At 40.2% G+C, this 16,268-nt stretch overlaps 2 protein-coding genes across 3 annotated transcripts in view; one reads left to right on the top strand and one right to left on the bottom strand.

The window, feature by feature from the left end:
- Positions 1–7,057, bottom strand: part of trmt61b (tRNA methyltransferase 61B) — an 18,395-nt gene extending 11,338 nt beyond the window's left edge. The window contains exon 1 of one of the 2 annotated variants that reach the window (XM_086274003.1): positions 6,953–7,057. The gene's annotated coding sequence lies outside the window, so the exon portion shown is untranslated. The remainder of the gene's footprint in view (positions 1–6,952) is intronic. The other variant, XM_086274004.1, reaches the window with a different exon arrangement.
- Positions 1–16,268, top strand: part of wdr43 (WD repeat domain 43) — a 21,720-nt gene extending 5,452 nt beyond the window's left edge. Inside the window, exons 6-18 of the mRNA XM_086274000.1 lie at positions 81–183; positions 474–538; positions 4,757–4,916; positions 6,984–7,070; positions 7,225–7,350; positions 8,927–9,073; positions 9,339–9,425; positions 9,803–9,834; positions 10,460–10,523; positions 10,992–11,105; positions 12,899–12,968; positions 14,939–14,997; positions 15,257–16,268. Coding sequence (XP_086130126.1) covers positions 81–183; positions 474–538; positions 4,757–4,916; positions 6,984–7,070; positions 7,225–7,350; positions 8,927–9,073; positions 9,339–9,425; positions 9,803–9,834; positions 10,460–10,523; positions 10,992–11,105; positions 12,899–12,968; positions 14,939–14,997; positions 15,257–15,391 — 1,249 coding nt within the window. The 3' untranslated portion in view covers positions 15,392–16,268. The remainder of the gene's footprint in view (positions 1–80; positions 184–473; positions 539–4,756; positions 4,917–6,983; positions 7,071–7,224; positions 7,351–8,926; positions 9,074–9,338; positions 9,426–9,802; positions 9,835–10,459; positions 10,524–10,991; positions 11,106–12,898; positions 12,969–14,938; positions 14,998–15,256) is intronic.

Below are 16,268 nucleotides of genomic sequence, written 5' to 3'. Positions count from 1 at the left end.
ATGTTGTGTAATTAAGTGCATGTATGAAAATGCACTGCAGTCAGATTTGCATGACTTAATTCAAAGCTATCTTACTGAAGGCAAGTACGAGAAGATGGAAAAGACAAGAACTCAGTGGTGTCCTTCACACTGACGGATGAGCCACAGCACATTGACCTCGTTACATCCAACAGCAAGGAAGAGGTAATGCATTACTTCTCCTGTATGTTAAATTACTTGCAGTCGGTCTTTAACAGGGTAAAAGATAATAACTTGAAACAGAGTCGTAGGCTCTATGTTGATAATTTTCTTAATTAGGAAATGAGAAAATATTCATACGTTTTTTTTTAGCAAACGCTTAGAATTTAATGATTCAAAGCATTTGCTAAAACGTGTCTTCTGTACTGCGTTTCTGTTAGAACTTTTGTTCTTAAATATTTTTTCATGTTAGTTCTCGTGTGTGAACATTTTGGGCTTTTTTGTGTGTTTTACAGGCAGTGAGGCTGGCAGTGGTGTGTAAGGATGGGCAGTTGCACCTCTTTGAGCACTTTTTAAATGGGTAGGTTTCTAAAACACTAGTTTTATACAAGACAATGTACGGCAGTGCAGGGTAATGGGATGAAATATTTCGGCAATAAGCATTCATCTTCTGCTCAAGAGAGGCTGTGTTGCACTTTTCATTGTTTATAACATTGTTTATTACATCCAAGTGGCTTCCTACAATTTTTGATCTTATACAAATGCAAAGTGGACAGGTTAAAAAAAAAATCCTGACTGCATTTATCAAACCATAGACTGCAGTAGAGCCATGGGTAGGCAGGAAAGTATGGACTGACTGCAGCGTAATAAGACCAACATTTGCATGTGCATTAACACTCAAATCAGAATCAGAATCCTTTATTGATCCCTGGGGGAAATTATTTTTTGTTACAGTGCTCCATTTTAAACCAACATTAAGACAAGACAGACAATATGCTAACTAAGAATAGTACAATATATACATATATATACATACATACATACATAAGTCACTTATAAATAAATATTTGGAAAAGAAACATGTGTAGCTGTAGCAGCAAACAGTGTGTTAAGTGGATGCGTTGTACAGGGAGATGGCCACAGGCAGGAATGGTGCTTTTCGGTAATCTCAGTCTCTCACTGAACGAGCTCCTGTGACTGACCAACATGTCATGGAGTGGGTGGGAGGTGTTATCCAACATTGTCTTTATCTTGGACAGCATCCGCCTCTCCGACACCACCTTGAGGGAGCCCAGCTCCATCCCCACAACATTGCTGGCCTTACGGATCAGTTTATTAAGTCTGTTGGCATCTGCGACCCTCAGCCTGCTCCCCCAGCATGCAACAGCATAGAGGATCGCACTGGCCACCACAGACTCATAGAAAATCCTCAGCATTTTCTGGCAGATGTTGAAGGACCTCAGTCGCCTCAAAAAATAGAGACGACTCTGGCCCTTCCTGTAAAGTGCTGTGGTGTTTTTAGCCCAGTCCAGTTTATTGTCAATGTGTACTCCAAGGTATTTATAGTCCTCCACAATGTCAACACTGACCCCCTGAATTGAAACAGGGGTCAAGTGTTTCCTGGTCTTCCTGAAGTCCACGATCAGTTCCTTGGTCTTTGCCACGTTGAGCTGCAGATGATTCTGCTCACACCACGTGACAAAGGAGTCGACCACAGCCCGGTACTCTGTCTCATCATCCCTGCTGATGCATCCAACCACCGCAGAGTCATCAGAAAACTTCTGAAGATGGCATATCTCTGTGCAGTGGCTGAAGTCTGTGGTGTAGAGGGTGAAGAGGAAGGGGGAGAGGACAGTCCCCTGTGGTGCCCCTGTGTTGCTAATCACCTTGTCAGACACACACTGTGGGAGACGTACATATTGTGGTCTTCCTGTCAGGTAATCAACAATCCAGGACACCAGAGAAGCATCCACCTGCATCGCTGCTAACTTATCACCCAGGAGGGTCGGCCTGATGGTGTTGAAAGCACTGGAAAAGTCAAAAAACATGACCCTCACAGTGCTCGCCGGCTGGTCCACTAGCACTGAGATTAAAAAGCTAGTAAAAGTGAGACAGCCAAAAATAAAATGATCCAAAATGATGCAGAGAAAGCAAGAGAGAACAGGGTGAAACGGAAGGGCAGCATGAAAAATTAATAAATAAATGTGTGTTTTGACACGAGCAGGTAGCAGAGTGTCCTTGGCTGAAAGCAATAAAGAGAAGAATGAGTTGCACTGCACAAATAGTGCAAACTGGAGAGCTGCCAAGCAAAATTTAAGCATAAAAAACATTAAATTCTACTCTTTAGAAAGATGTGTTTTAAATGTTTCCGATCAGAAATTCTTAAACGATACAATACATACATTTGTTCAGTTTTTCCTTCTGGCCATCACAGGAGAGCTCACATTGTCTCGGCCCCCTTTCTGCTAATAGTCATCAAAAAAGCAGTTAGTCACTCCGTGGTGGATGAACTTGACTTTTACTTTCAAGGATCTATCAAGGATCCACCAGCCCACAAGGTGTCAGTTTTACAAGAGCTTTTATTGTTCACTAAAACGAGCACAACAATGAATGGATTTACTGTAATCTCAACATTAAGTGTCCAAGTAACCCTCCAAAAGCCGGTTGCTTTCTTGCAGCTTGTTTTTGTCCAAGTCATTGGTTGTGATGTTTGAGAGAAGACTGGCTCACAGAGGACTTTGTGTAACTTCTGTTGCTAATTGTTCAGTTACACCCGTCGGCGTCAATCTCCACCCTGCAGTTTTTCAAGGTCCCTCAAAAGGACCACATCTAAAAGAGATCCTACAGCAAGCAAGCCAGACTGCCTAAATGGCCCTTTCAATAGAAAACAGACTGCTGTTCCACTTTATCTAGACTTTGTGGCACCAGTGCCATCCTTTTGAAAAATTAGTCTAGAATCCTGAAAATTGGTGCATTTGTAGCTGAGGAGCCCCTTTTCCATTAGTACCTACTTGCCAAGGTTTTCAGGGTTTTCCATTAGGTCATAATACCTGTACCAGGTACTAAAATAGTACCTGCTCGGCCAGGGTTCCAAGTGACCTGAGCAGGTACTAAAATGTGACGTCGTCAGACAGCACGCCACCGATTGGTTGGTCATTGGCACCGCTCAATGAGTCGGGAGACTTCACAAAAAAATCTAATCGCAGTACTACAAAATTTAAAATGTATGTCACATGGATTTCAGGTTGTATATATTAAATACCACCAAGTACATGTTCAGCAATTTTGTATGCTGTCTAGGGCTGAACGATTATGGAAAATAATCTAATTGCGATTTTTTTGCCCCAATATTGCGATTGCGATGCGATATGCGATTATTTTTTAAGGTCTTTGTCTTCTGTATTATTAAACAAAGACAAGCAATACATCATATAGTATGGCCAATACTATATTACATTAATTTTAAACTGTTCTTTCCTGGAAGACAGACCTCTGTTATGATGACATGAGGTGATGCATGAATTGATGACTGACATTTTTATTTAACTTCTTCAATCACAACAGTATATTTGAACATACACAATAGTTTATTTTTAGCTTACAAACATCTGAGCATAAAGTGCTGACAAGGAACCCTGGTGTAAACATTAAAATGAAAGTCAGTACAATGTGCAGATTGCAGAAATATACATAAAAAAAATCAGTGGCTTTACCACACTCAGTTTTTCGACATCTGTGAACTACTAGACAGTCATTCAATTAAAAAATAATATTAAATAAATAAAACTAATAAATAAAAAATACACACATCTTACTGATCTCTGCAGTCAGTAACATTACACATAAAGTGCAAACATAATAGCAATTGTATAAACACACACACAAACACGCCTTTAAAATTTAAAGGCGTGAAATTGGACGGTCTAGTTCTGATTAGCGTCACCGCTGTCTCGGTGGAGTTTAATAAACTCGGCCGTCTGCTTCTTGCTATCTAAAATATAACCAGACACTGGTGTAAATTCTCGACTGTCTCATACTTCTGTTTAATAAGTTTTCTGTTTGACGTTTAGTCAGCTGTGTGAAAACCAAGGAGGAACCCACCCGGGGGATTAATAAAGTTTTATTTTATCTAATCTAATAACTTTAATCTCAGCCAAACCGATTTACTCACGAACAAACAAAACACTGAAAAAAGCCCAACAATAACATTTTTAGGTTGTCTAAGTGACTTATATATTACGTTTAACCCGAGCAGCGAAACTCCGCGGTGATCTGAAAATGATGTGCCGGGAGTTGTGCCGTTCTCGGCCGCATCAGTAACCCTCGAGCTCCCGGCTAGCTGTCGAGCTGGTGGGTAGCAGACGCCTCTGAAAACGTCGAAGCACTTTTGCAAATATGGGATATCTTGATAAACCGAGCAGATATTTGATGTTTACACAACTACTTTCTCGCCTGAAAATATGTTAAAAGTTTATTTTGTGACCCAGAAAGATTAGTATGAGTAATTTTAAAACTTAGTAGCGGCCGCCATTGCTGGAAACTGGAGTTTGGCTGGGCCGCGCTATGAATTCTGGGATATGGTAGTAATTTGGACAGCCTTCGGCGCGTCGCTGTGACGTAATCGGTCTACAAATGCGGCCTCAGGAGGATGCAGCCCATGAATTTGGACATGTCCAGAGTATAATCGCAGCCTTTGCGGTTAGAAAATTGCACTTGATCATGTCGCGATATTATCGCAAATGCGATATATCGTTCAGCCCTAATGCTGTCTATGCTAATGGTTGGTTTGTCCCCTCAGCCCCTGTAAGAAGCCCTTGTCACCATCATGTACGGTGCAGATGTCAGACACAAAGGAGTCCCCGATCCCAATCCCACTGCTAGCAGCGGTGCTTGGAGCGGATACTCGAACTGTGATGCTGGCGTACGGCAACCACCTACAGCCAGTAATGGAGAAAGTGGTGAGTCTTCTGAAGGAAACCGAAATACACAATGTTATATAATAAGTAACCTGGACAGTCATGTGTTTTCTTTTTGTGTGTGTTTTTTGTTTGTTTGTTTTAATAGCCAATAGGACAGTTCTTTCCTCTTATACAGGAAAAATTTCAACTAATTTACAGTCTTTATTTAATCTGGGAAATTTAATGAAGTAAGTTGATGTCCTGGTATATCATCTTGTACAGTATAATTAATAAAAGATACTTTTTTTTTTTTTTTAAATCTACACTGGGTGCCCTTCCTGGCACAGCCCCAAAGAGATTTGTGTCTCCTCTAAGGATCAAGTTGGGGATCTCTCGTTTATTAGGCAAACACGTAAACCACTATACAGAAACTCACATTAACACCACAGTCATGCGTGGCTACCAGTAACCTGATACGAGCTGCATGTTTTAATGAGCACCTTGATCACTTGAACAAGAGTCATGGTAGCATTCTTATTGGACCCCATTAAACTATATTAAAATATTACTTTAAAGACTACATCAGTATGAATACATGTACTAGAATTAACAGATACACACATGTCAGTACCTGCCTAGTGTCTCTACAACAAAGTTTCTTTAACACTAAAAACGGTGCTTGTTTTGAATAGGGCCATTAAGACCAATAACCTCTACAAATACCATTATATGTTGACAGCTCTGTTTCTAATTTGCACTGTGATGCATTTCATTAATTCCAAGTTTGGTCCTTCACTTTCATAAAGTGTATGTGAGGGACATGGGTAGGTCAAGCTTGGTGTCTATACCTTCTAAAGCCGTAGTCTCAAGATTGGCCAAATTCTCATTGGTCAGACAATCACTAGGATTAGTTTCAGAAGAAGAAAAGCATGGCATCATTAGCCTTACAGGGTTGGTCAATAATTCTTTGGCAGCGCAAGAACGGAGCACCTGTGGAAACAGATTTGGGCTTTGTCCATCAACAGGAGACTGCTAGGGCTGATTTGGTTCATTTGAACATTTACTACACATTTGTCCAACGACGAGGAGGTTAAATGTCTCACAGAGTAGTGTAGTGAAAGATAAACTTATGCTGAATAGCCCTAAGACTAAATATGTCATTGTGCCCTTAAGATCTGCAAAGGCCACAAAATCCACACTTTACATAACACGATTTTCACCTCTTCATCATTTATCAAATATTTGTGTGTTTACATCCAACTGTTCTCTCTGAGGAAGCTGCATCAGGCTGTGCACTCACCGGGTGAATTTCTTTAGGAGCACAGTAGAGAGCTTTTTGTCGTGATTTTATAGTTGCTTTTCTTATTACCATTTTTAGTTTCTTTTAGAACTACTTTTATCCTTTGCTGTTGGTTGATCCTCTCCAAACAGAATTTCATTGCGTCTTTCTACAAATAGAGAATGTTAATTCTTAAGTAGTGAGCTCAAATTACAAACGCCGTCATCTTCAAAGAGAACATCTGTGTGGCTGCGTTCTCTTAAAAAGGCTGGAGTAAACTTTGCAAAAAGGCAGCAAGGCACATCTCGTCCGGCTCTAGGGTCCAATGAAAGTATTAGTTATGGCAACATTAAGCTGGATGATCAGTGTTCTCTCATTTAAAATAAAAAAATGATTTATTGATTAGAATTGTTTATTTTTGTTCATGACATGAAGTCCATAAGTTATTCATTAATATTTCATGTGCTGCTATCACCATTTGATGTAATTATAGGCGGGTGCACACATGTCTCTGGTTATCATTTCATTCTAAAATGTGATGTTCAAATGATTTAATACAATCCAAGTAATTGCCTTTTATCTTTGTTTATAAGTCCTTTAGGCTGATAAGGCTGCCGGTAGCATGTACCTCATACACTGGCACATTTTGTTAATTAAGAGATAACATATAAATGACAGACCACTGATTTAACAGATTACTGCATATCTCACGTCTGAAAAAAGGACTTGGAGGTGATGAGCGCCTGACAGTGTACAGCTGATAAATAATACAGTGTTGTTTTTGTCCGTAATATTCATCAGGTTTGCTCACACTTACCTGTCAACCTTCTTTCCTCTCATCTGTGCAGGAGATCAACACAGCAGAGAGACATGTGTGTTTGACCCGGGATGTTCAGACCACTTTGTCCCTTTCCATGGAAACCACAGTCTCCAAGGTAATAATCAAGTCTTCATTTTCTTCACTATGTCAAGAAGACTGGTCTGGACAGGTTATTTGCCAGTCCATGTGCACTCTAGATAAACTCCCAACAGTTCGAGCCACAGAAGTGGAGGGTGAAAAAAAAAAAATTATGAAATTGCTTCTTCCAGGTGAAAACTCCAATTGTGAATGCCAAGAGCAAAGTGCTGGTCCCAGGACTTCCTGGTCACAAAGCCCCACTTAAAGGAACCTCACAGGGATCAGAGAAGAGGAAAAAAGACACAGACACCAAAGAGGTAGGCTCAGCCTCCGGATGAGTGCATCTGTCAGTCTCTCTGATTCTGACAGCTTTTTGGCTTCGGCCCCAAAACGACTAAATGAGCATTAATGTCTCCACCACATTGTTGGCTCAGTGATTAGTCACACACCAATCAGTCAAGAGAGGCTGTTAATATGGGCTCAAATTGTGGTCATAAATATTTTGTACTTGTAAATCAGTTTTGTACTTGTGAATCAGGATTTGTATGTGTAAAAAGAATTTGTGTGCATAAAAAAGATTTGTGTGTGGACTTAGCCAAAACATACGTGTGAAACTCTGCTCTCAAGTTTCAAGTTACAAGTACAAATTTTGACATTGGTCAATGTCATGTCAATCACAAATTTAACTGTCCAATCAGAGAACAGATGGGTTTGGCTGTCGATGGGGCGCTTTTTTGAACTGCAGGTCCTTGAAGGGTAATACAGTTTGAAGCTGGATGATCTCTGTATAAATATCCGATAGCAGCTAGGTCCCCTAACTTTCAGTAGCTGTTGAAAGGATAAAGTTGTGGTATATCAGTGGTTAGAAATACCATTATTACTTTAGGATTAGTTTAACACAAAGTCAGGGCTGACCCGCGACCATTGCTGTGAGTCACAGTGCGCAGCATAAAGGTACTTTCACATCGGACGCAGCATGTGCTGCTAATGCTAACTGCTAACTAAAAGCCAAGGATCCAGAATTTGTTGCGCTGGCTGCTGGGCTCTGTGGGTTTTTGCGGCAGCGCTACCTGTACTACATGCACCTGCTCCTTGTCGTTTCTATCTCTGACTTTATGTCCTCTACAAGAGTTTGTGGGAGTGTTTTTTTTTTTTTTTGTTTGTTTTTTTTTTTTTTAACCTTCAAATGTTCAATAAAAATAAAAACTCGGACCACCACAGACTGTTTTCCTTCGTGGTGATGAAGGAAAACGCTGGGCTGGGATGTAAAAGGGCATTTATTCCCTCAGGACCTGAAGCTCCATAAAGCACCCCTCCAATAGCCAAACCCATCTGTTCTCTGATTGGATTGTTAAATTTGTGATTGACATGACATTGGCCAATCAGAAGAAAGGAAGAAAAATAGTGTCAAAATTTGTACTTGAAACAACGTTTCACACGTATTTTTTGGCTAAGTCCACACACAAATCTTTTTTTTTACGCACACACAAATTCTTTTTACACATACAAATCCTGATTCACAAGTACAAAATATTTATGACCACAATTTGAGCCCATATGTTAACAGGTGATTTATTATGAGAAGGACATTGTTACAGTGAAAGTGCATACATCCTCATCCAACCCACTCAAAAGCCTGTTTGCATCTGATCATTTATCATTCTGCAGTAGAGGGTTTCTTTGTTTTTTCTTAAAGTTTTGCTTCCTCATTCGACATTGTTCATTCATTTGAAAGGTTCAGAAACTCTCTCAAAGATTAATCACACTAAAATTTATGCATATGTGGTATTTTAAGTGTTATAGATGTTTCTGTTTTTGATGTAGTTTTGGTACTAAACTCTGTTTTGAAGTTTGCAACCCCCCTGGCTAAAAGATAACTCTGCTTCTCTGCAGATGTCAATAGCAGAGCGACTTGGTGAAATTGATCTGTCTACAGTCTCTGAGAAAGGAGCATCTAAAGGGACGGCTTCGTTAACGACAGACAATTTTGCAGTTCTGCTGGTGCAGGGCCTGGAGAGCAATGATGCTAGCATCCTGAACGTAAGTTCTCCTTACAGAGTCTGATGAAAGGCTTAAAACTTTGAGGTTGAAAACAATCTCAGTTGATTCCGGTGATAAAATTCAATATCAATCCCCAAAACATCTTTCAAAAAAATCTTTGAAACCATCTGTGAAAGTGTTGACTTTGATCAACTTCCCACAGTAATGCGAGGTGAAAATAAATGGAGCCAATTCTTCTGGCACGTCTTGGGTTTTACATTAACTTGTTCTGTGCAAACTTCTTTTCCCCCCTTTGCTCCTAAAGAAAGTTTTCCAGACTCGCAAAGAGATGGTAATAAAGAAGACGGTGGCTCGGTTACCCCTCTCTGCAGTTCTACCATTAGTGGAAGAAGTAAGTGTCCCCTTTATGGTCAAAAAGCAACATTTTGTGTTCCTGTGAAGGGATGGGATGGTCAGGATTTTTCAGCTTTCATCAACTTTTTAACATTTATATCAGCACCTGGTAGTACATATTAGGCTCCACAATCAAAATACAAAAACTAGACAAATGTTGCACAACCTGTGTGGCATATTAGAAGTTTTTGGCTCTCAGTTTTTTTTTTTTTTTTTAATCTTTGTGCCGTAGCATCTAAGAGCTAAGAGTCTTGAACTTCCCATTCCTACTACAAAGCTACATTAACCTGCATCTATGTTTTGTCCTGTTGTCAGGATTTGTAAGTAAACTCATGTTAACTGGAGTTTTTAATAAACCCCGTATCTCCTCTGCAGCTCACGAAGAGGCTCCAAGGGCACCCGTTTACGTAAGTGAAAGCTTGACGGATCAGCTCGGCATTTAATTAGCTTGAGTTCAGTGTTTGTCCACATCAGACATTAGTCACTGATGCAGTTATTTGTACCGCTGCTTTTTATTCTGCGTGCCTCTGGCATATGGCATCATAGTGAGTGCTGCAAGAATGAGGCCAAAACTAAGAAGTGAGCTAACATCTTGGAACTGTGTTGGTCTCATTAAACATTTCATTAGATGATCAACACAAGCTTAAGACATTTTTGCTTTTGTGCTACAATACACAGAATGCACAAGTAATTCCTCCCATGTGAATTTTAAAGTTAAGGTGTAATACATTAAAGGTGTTTGCTATCAAACATCTAAATGAAACTATGGAAAACTGTTGGGAGAGTTATATGGAGGTTGAAGTATTTTGATTATAGCATAACATTGGCATTTTACATTTATGCTTCAAAAATGTTTGTAGATTATCCTGCTGAACAAAATATTCAAGTGAAACCTTAGTATCCCACAGAGCTTGTGGAAGAATTGCTAACTAACTGAAAGGTGAACAAAAATCACTGTCCCTGCCTCACTCCGAGTATGAAGCTGGCCTGCTCCCTTTGCTTGACAGCATATACATTTGTTCTTTCTTACAGGGCAGCCTTAATGGTACGGTGGCTCAAGGCTGTACTTATGCACCACACATCATACCTAGCATCGGTGAGTTCACTCTGCCTGCACTCGCTTTAATTCCTGCACTGTCATTTGTGTAGTGACACACGCCAACAGTGCTTATTGATGCATAAGGCCAGAAAGCAGCCATTCATATTTAATGAATGCATATTGGGATGTAGATTCGTGTTGTCTGACCATCAGTGTGGCTCTGACTAAAAATATCCTCACAAGCAGGAGGTGCTTTGATTGACATTCAGCTTTCCAACCTGCTGTTCATACCACTCTAAACAAGAGGAAAACTAGCTTTTTGTTGACCCTTCTGCTTCCACAAAACAGCTGGAATGTCATTATAATTTTAAATGTAAGCTGAAGCCTGGCTTGCTTCATGTAAATATCACCTGAAAGGAATGGTTAGCAGAGGAGACAAAGCTTTGGCAGAAGCCACTTTGGGTGCTTTCTTGTTGTCTGCTGAAATGTTTTTACCTTCAGCTGATCTATCTGTGTATCCAACAGCTGCCAGACCTTGTTACCCAGCTGGGAGTCCTTTATCACATGATTGAGAGCAGAGTGAAGATGTTCCACAAGCTAACAAAGCTGGATGGGAAGCTTTATCTCCTAATGACACAGGTAAGTGCCAACATATGCAGTGTTGTGCACAGTATCATTAGCTTTAAGTATTTTCAAATGACTGGATTTTGAGTGTTCGAGGGGTGAGTCGTGTGTCAGGGACGACTTGGATGGCTTCCCTCACGAAGCTGCTGTGTTTAGCGGCACCCTTAAAATGCAGAATGTCCTCCCCGCTCACTCTTGTTTGACGTTTAACTGTGAAATACATCAAATCCAGGATCCGGTGTGAGATAGAGGCATGGTTTGTATTTGAGGACAAGTAAAGGATGAATATAGTGAATTGTGTCAAAACAATAAAAGCCTAATGCTTTTCTGTTTAGATTTATTTAGAGAGGAAAGTTTGAATGGAGTGGGGTTTTTTTTTCCCCCTTTCCTGCAGTTATGCTCCTGTAGGCAATGTCAGTTTTACATTATGTTCTTCCAGTAATGTGTACATAATGAAGATCCATTTTACTAGTAAATATTACAGCTTACTCCTTGAGGGAAAGACTTCTTTAAATAGGCTGTGTATAAATAACAAATGTGCCGATGTATGCAGAATGATTGTGTTATGTTTCAACCTATTATTGAGTAGCTGCACAACATTTGTGTGTAGATTTGTAAAGAAGCTTTAAACATTGGAAACATGTAACTGTAGTAACAAAAATGACATGATAAAATGGAGACTAGGCTGTCCAAAACAAAGGGTCTTTCCTTATACATACATTAGAAATGCGACGCATCATTCAAATCAGTGTTTGAGGACGACAGTCTGACTTCACAGGAGCTTTCTTTATCACACAAAGAACGCATGTCATTGTCTTCTCCCCACTTCTGCTCGTACACACCTGGGAGCTGTGAGGCTGTGAAGACGCAGGCAGAAAAGTTTGAATGTTGTTTCTAAACATTTGGTGACTGCTTTGAGAGCTCCAGGTGATCGGTTTTGTAAAACTGAACTCGGCTTTGTATTGTTCAGCGTTTGATCGTGAAAGATGCTCTATTTATCCCTCAGGAGAAATTATTTTGCCACAGCAGCCTTAAATGCAAACCAAAAATCCCGGAACTTAAATTACCCAAACAAGATAAGAAAGCAGACAGATTAGACTGTGTAACTACACTGTAACAAACAGATGTCACACTATGCATGTACAATTTTATGCAGATATGAAAAAATTGCATCCTTTAAGGCTATTTTTCACAGTCTAGTAAATAATCAGCCAACTGTAAGGTAGTATAAGAATAGGTTGCATATAGTTGAGATAAATATATCCATAGCAGTGTGACATTTCTCTCAGACACAGCCAATCAAGCAGTCTGATCTTGGATACACCAGAACAGTTTATGCTATTTGTATCCATAATAGCTCCTGAAAGTATATAATGAGCACTCTGGCAGTGTACACTTTCAGTAATAAGATGGCGTTTGCTCATTATGGCAGTTTCTTTATGAGCTGAAATGGAAGGGTATAAATCCCAATGTGGCAAAAACATGTGCACACACTGATTTGAGTTTAGTTTGTAGGTTTCTGGTGCTGGGTGTGTTTGGTTCTTTTAGTTTTGTTTCTTTAGTAAAACCAATAACCCCCCCCCCCCCTCCTCCCCCTTTTTTTTGTCTAGTTGTAATTACAAACTGCACACATAGTAATGCTGTATAAGTATGTGATATTGAAAACTGTTTAAGTGAAAAAACATTTTTCTTGCAGATAGAACAAGAAAACATGTTTCAACCATGTATTTTTAGTCATGTTTTTAATGTTGAGTTGAAAAAAAAAAGTCTTGTGCTGTATCTAAAACTGTTTTCCCTTTCACCACCAGATGGCGACAAGTGACAGCAGCAACGTGGTTTCAGATGTTGACCACACAGCTAAGCTGGTCTATGAAGACGGTAAGTGTTTGTTCTTCTGTTTAGTTTCACTAACCTCCCCAATCCCACCTTTCTCCTCTCAAACTTACCTCTCTTGTGGCATCAGTTCCTTCAGATTTCATTCAGATCATTGTTACCTGTGAATAATGCAGTCCATCGAGCAGAGGGTGTGGTAGCTAGCTGTATTAAAATAACCATTGTTTTTTCAGCCTGTACTCTATCTCTTGTACATTTTCAATGGGTGATTGACTGGATTGACTTCTTGAAGGTGATGGAGTGCAACAGGTCACATCGATGCCCTGCTTGAGTCTCCGCACTGCTACACTATTGTCTTCTCATTATTTTGACTGGCATTCATTATCTTGTCATTTCACCTCAACTCATCTGGGACTCTGGCTGAAGACTGCGCTGAATCGGTTAAGATTTATGAAAACAGCGTTGGCCATCATGCAGCCACTCTTGGCAATGCATTGCACGGAAACATGACTCCTGTTGCCTGGCAACCTGACCGGCAGCGTTCAGATCCTCCCCTTTGAGGGAACAACAAGGCCCCGCTCTGTTCGCTCTCATTTCTCATTACCGTACTGTATAAAACGCTTTAGGTGTCGCGGATAAATACAACAAAATAAAACTAGTACTGGTGCAGAAAAAAATAAGATTTATTCATAACACACGTGAAAAGACCCAGGAAAACAGAGTTAACGATAAAAAACGATAACAAAGTAACGCTAAAAACCAATAAAAACCCTGAAAACCATACATTTCACACCCGAGCCTCAACTCTCGCGGCCCGGTACCAAACGGCCCAGGGGTTGGAGACCGTTGGCTAAGAGCATCTTACAAGGATGATCGTGCACTTCAATTTGTGTCCACTTTTCTTTACATGGTTTGTAAAATGGAGCTTTCTTTAATGTCAGCTGGCGTCATTACCGAAGAACTGACCAGCTTCTCTCACTACTTGGCCTTTTAGACTGTACATAAAAGATGGATGAAGCTAAGAAAAATGCTGCAGTACTGAATTGCCTTAACCCTTTGTTCTGGGCAGCTGGGGACAATGGCTCTTGAACTTTATCTTACTTAATCTGACCTCAGTGATATCTTTTCTGACCAGTTTATGGTCTGAGTTGTTCATTTCAGTTCATGAAACGGAATGTTTATCTTTTAAAATATGGTAATTGAGTCAAATAGGAGGATAAAGTCGGGTATGCTGCCCATTTGAGAACCCTTTGATGGACGGCTAAACAAAGGTATTTGAAACCATTAATCAAATTCTTCAATAATGCAGACTTTGCTGTGTAACTGTGCAGCATCTCATCTCATCGCATTGTGAATTGCAGGAGAGTGTCAGATGCTGTCTTGCGCTGTTGAACACCTACATACTGTAAAAGCATTTAATGGCTTATTTTATAAAATCCTGAATATAACTTGATGTAACCATGTTGACATTGTGCTGTTGTAATTTTTACTTACCGAGGCTTTAAAAAGCATCGATTTTTGTTTTTTAAAATGAGGCAGCAACCCTCTTTATGATGTCGCCCTCGCAGTGTCCCATATATTCACGGTGATTACTCCTGCCTGGTTTTACTGTTGGACAGCATGTAAGCATATTTACAGTTATGACATATAGCAGCAGAGTGTTTAGCGAGGTCTGTAACCAAGCCTGGCTGGTCAGTGTGCAGGCAGCAGACAGTGGCTGGCTGATATAATGGGACAGATAGAACCATCAAATCATAATGACCTCCAACACTCCTGCATCATAAAGTTCATATTGTTGTCACAACTAAATGGCCCTGCTGTAGTGTTGAAATGCAAATACCTTCCTTCACTCTGTATGAAATGTAAAGAACTGAAGCATGAAACACTTCCTTCCTTCTTTCCTTCCTTCCTTTCTTTCTTTATTACCTTTGTGGAAGGTTTGTGTTTGTGTGGAATAAAAACTTGTTTGGCTTTGTCAGCTGAATGATTTGTTTTCCTTTGCCTGCGCTTTTCAGAGTCATCTGATGAAGATGAGGCATCTGGTGATGAAGGTCTTCCCGATGAAGACTCTGATGTAAGTTAGACTAGAAATTTACATTCTTAATGAACTGTTTTTCCAGCTCTTCCTCGTGCTATTTTTGCACATTAAGGCAGTGTAAATTTGATGAGACACAGCAAACAAATATCAGCCAGTGCCATCTATGACTTTGTAGAAGCTTTGCAGATATTAGGCAACACTGGTGCTGGGAAGGAAAACAAGTAGATTAGTACCCCTCATGCTGTCAGGCTGTCCATTTCTGAGTTAAGCTGAAGTCTTATATTTGTGTCCTCAGCACTGGGAGGAGGATGAGGCGATGACAGAAGACAACCAGGAGGAATCGGAAGACGAGGATCCCGGCAGCAGAACAGAATCCAAAGCAAACGGCGAGGAGGATATGGAGCATGAAAACGAGAGTGAAGAAGAATGAGAACACAAACACCAATCAAACATAAAACGGACCTGAAAGAGTTACATATACTTTCATTTTATTTTCATGCATTTGATTTTATTATTGGAATAGAATGCAGTTTTGCAGAATCAAGGGACACATTGAAACGAGGCCAGATGGCCCCCCTGCCTCGCTGCAGCTCGATTCAGCCGTGGGTTTGGAATTGTCGAGCTTGTCTCTAAAAACTGAAAGTTCCTCGACTGATTTCGTCCATCTGCACTCCGACTTTACACCCCGATGTGTTTGCATTGACTGCCAGGCTAATTTGGTTGTGTTTAGTTGACCTACGTTCTTGAACCTGCATTCCAAATTTGATGTCATAATGTTAAAATGGTATAAGTATGCATGTTCAACTTTTCATTTACAGCACTGTGCGATCGGTTTATTTTAACTCAACTCTGTAGGCTATTTGAAACACCTGCAGAAATGCAAACACGGAGCAGGAGTGGAGTTTGGATGTAGCTCCCCCCATCCCGGGGTCTGTGTTTGTGCAGCATACCAGAGGTGGCATTGCCAGGCAGGACCATACATCATGTCCCCCGCAATGTAAATCTGTATGTACAGTGAAGTGTTTGTATGAGCTCTTCCCTCTACAGCCACCCCCAGAAAACCTTGGGATTAAATGAACTCCTGTAAAGTCTCCTAAATGCTGTTTATTTTTTCTTTTTTGTTTTTTTACCGCCTTCAGATTTGTTTCAGATTTGCAGCCTTCTCGTTTTTAAATGTGTTCTTTTTGTGTTTAATATCAGGACATGTCTTTATGTCCACTGCCTACCACCCATAGTGACAGGGGCAACAGAGGACAAGAAATTGTGAACTTTGCTCGAGTGGGTGAATAAATGGGTTTTCAAAGTGG

Source organism: Aulonocara sp. 'chitande type north' Nkhata Bay, linkage group LG19, assembly GCF_057382095.1.
Source record: "Aulonocara sp. 'chitande type north' Nkhata Bay isolate Kocher_YH1m ecotype deep benthic linkage group LG19, A_spYH_male_GT1.1, whole genome shotgun sequence".
Taxonomy (NCBI): domain Eukaryota; kingdom Metazoa; phylum Chordata; class Actinopteri; order Cichliformes; family Cichlidae; genus Aulonocara; species Aulonocara sp. 'chitande type north' Nkhata Bay.
Note: the sequence above shows the minus strand (reverse complement) of the source record. Positions and strands in the feature narration are given on the sequence as shown.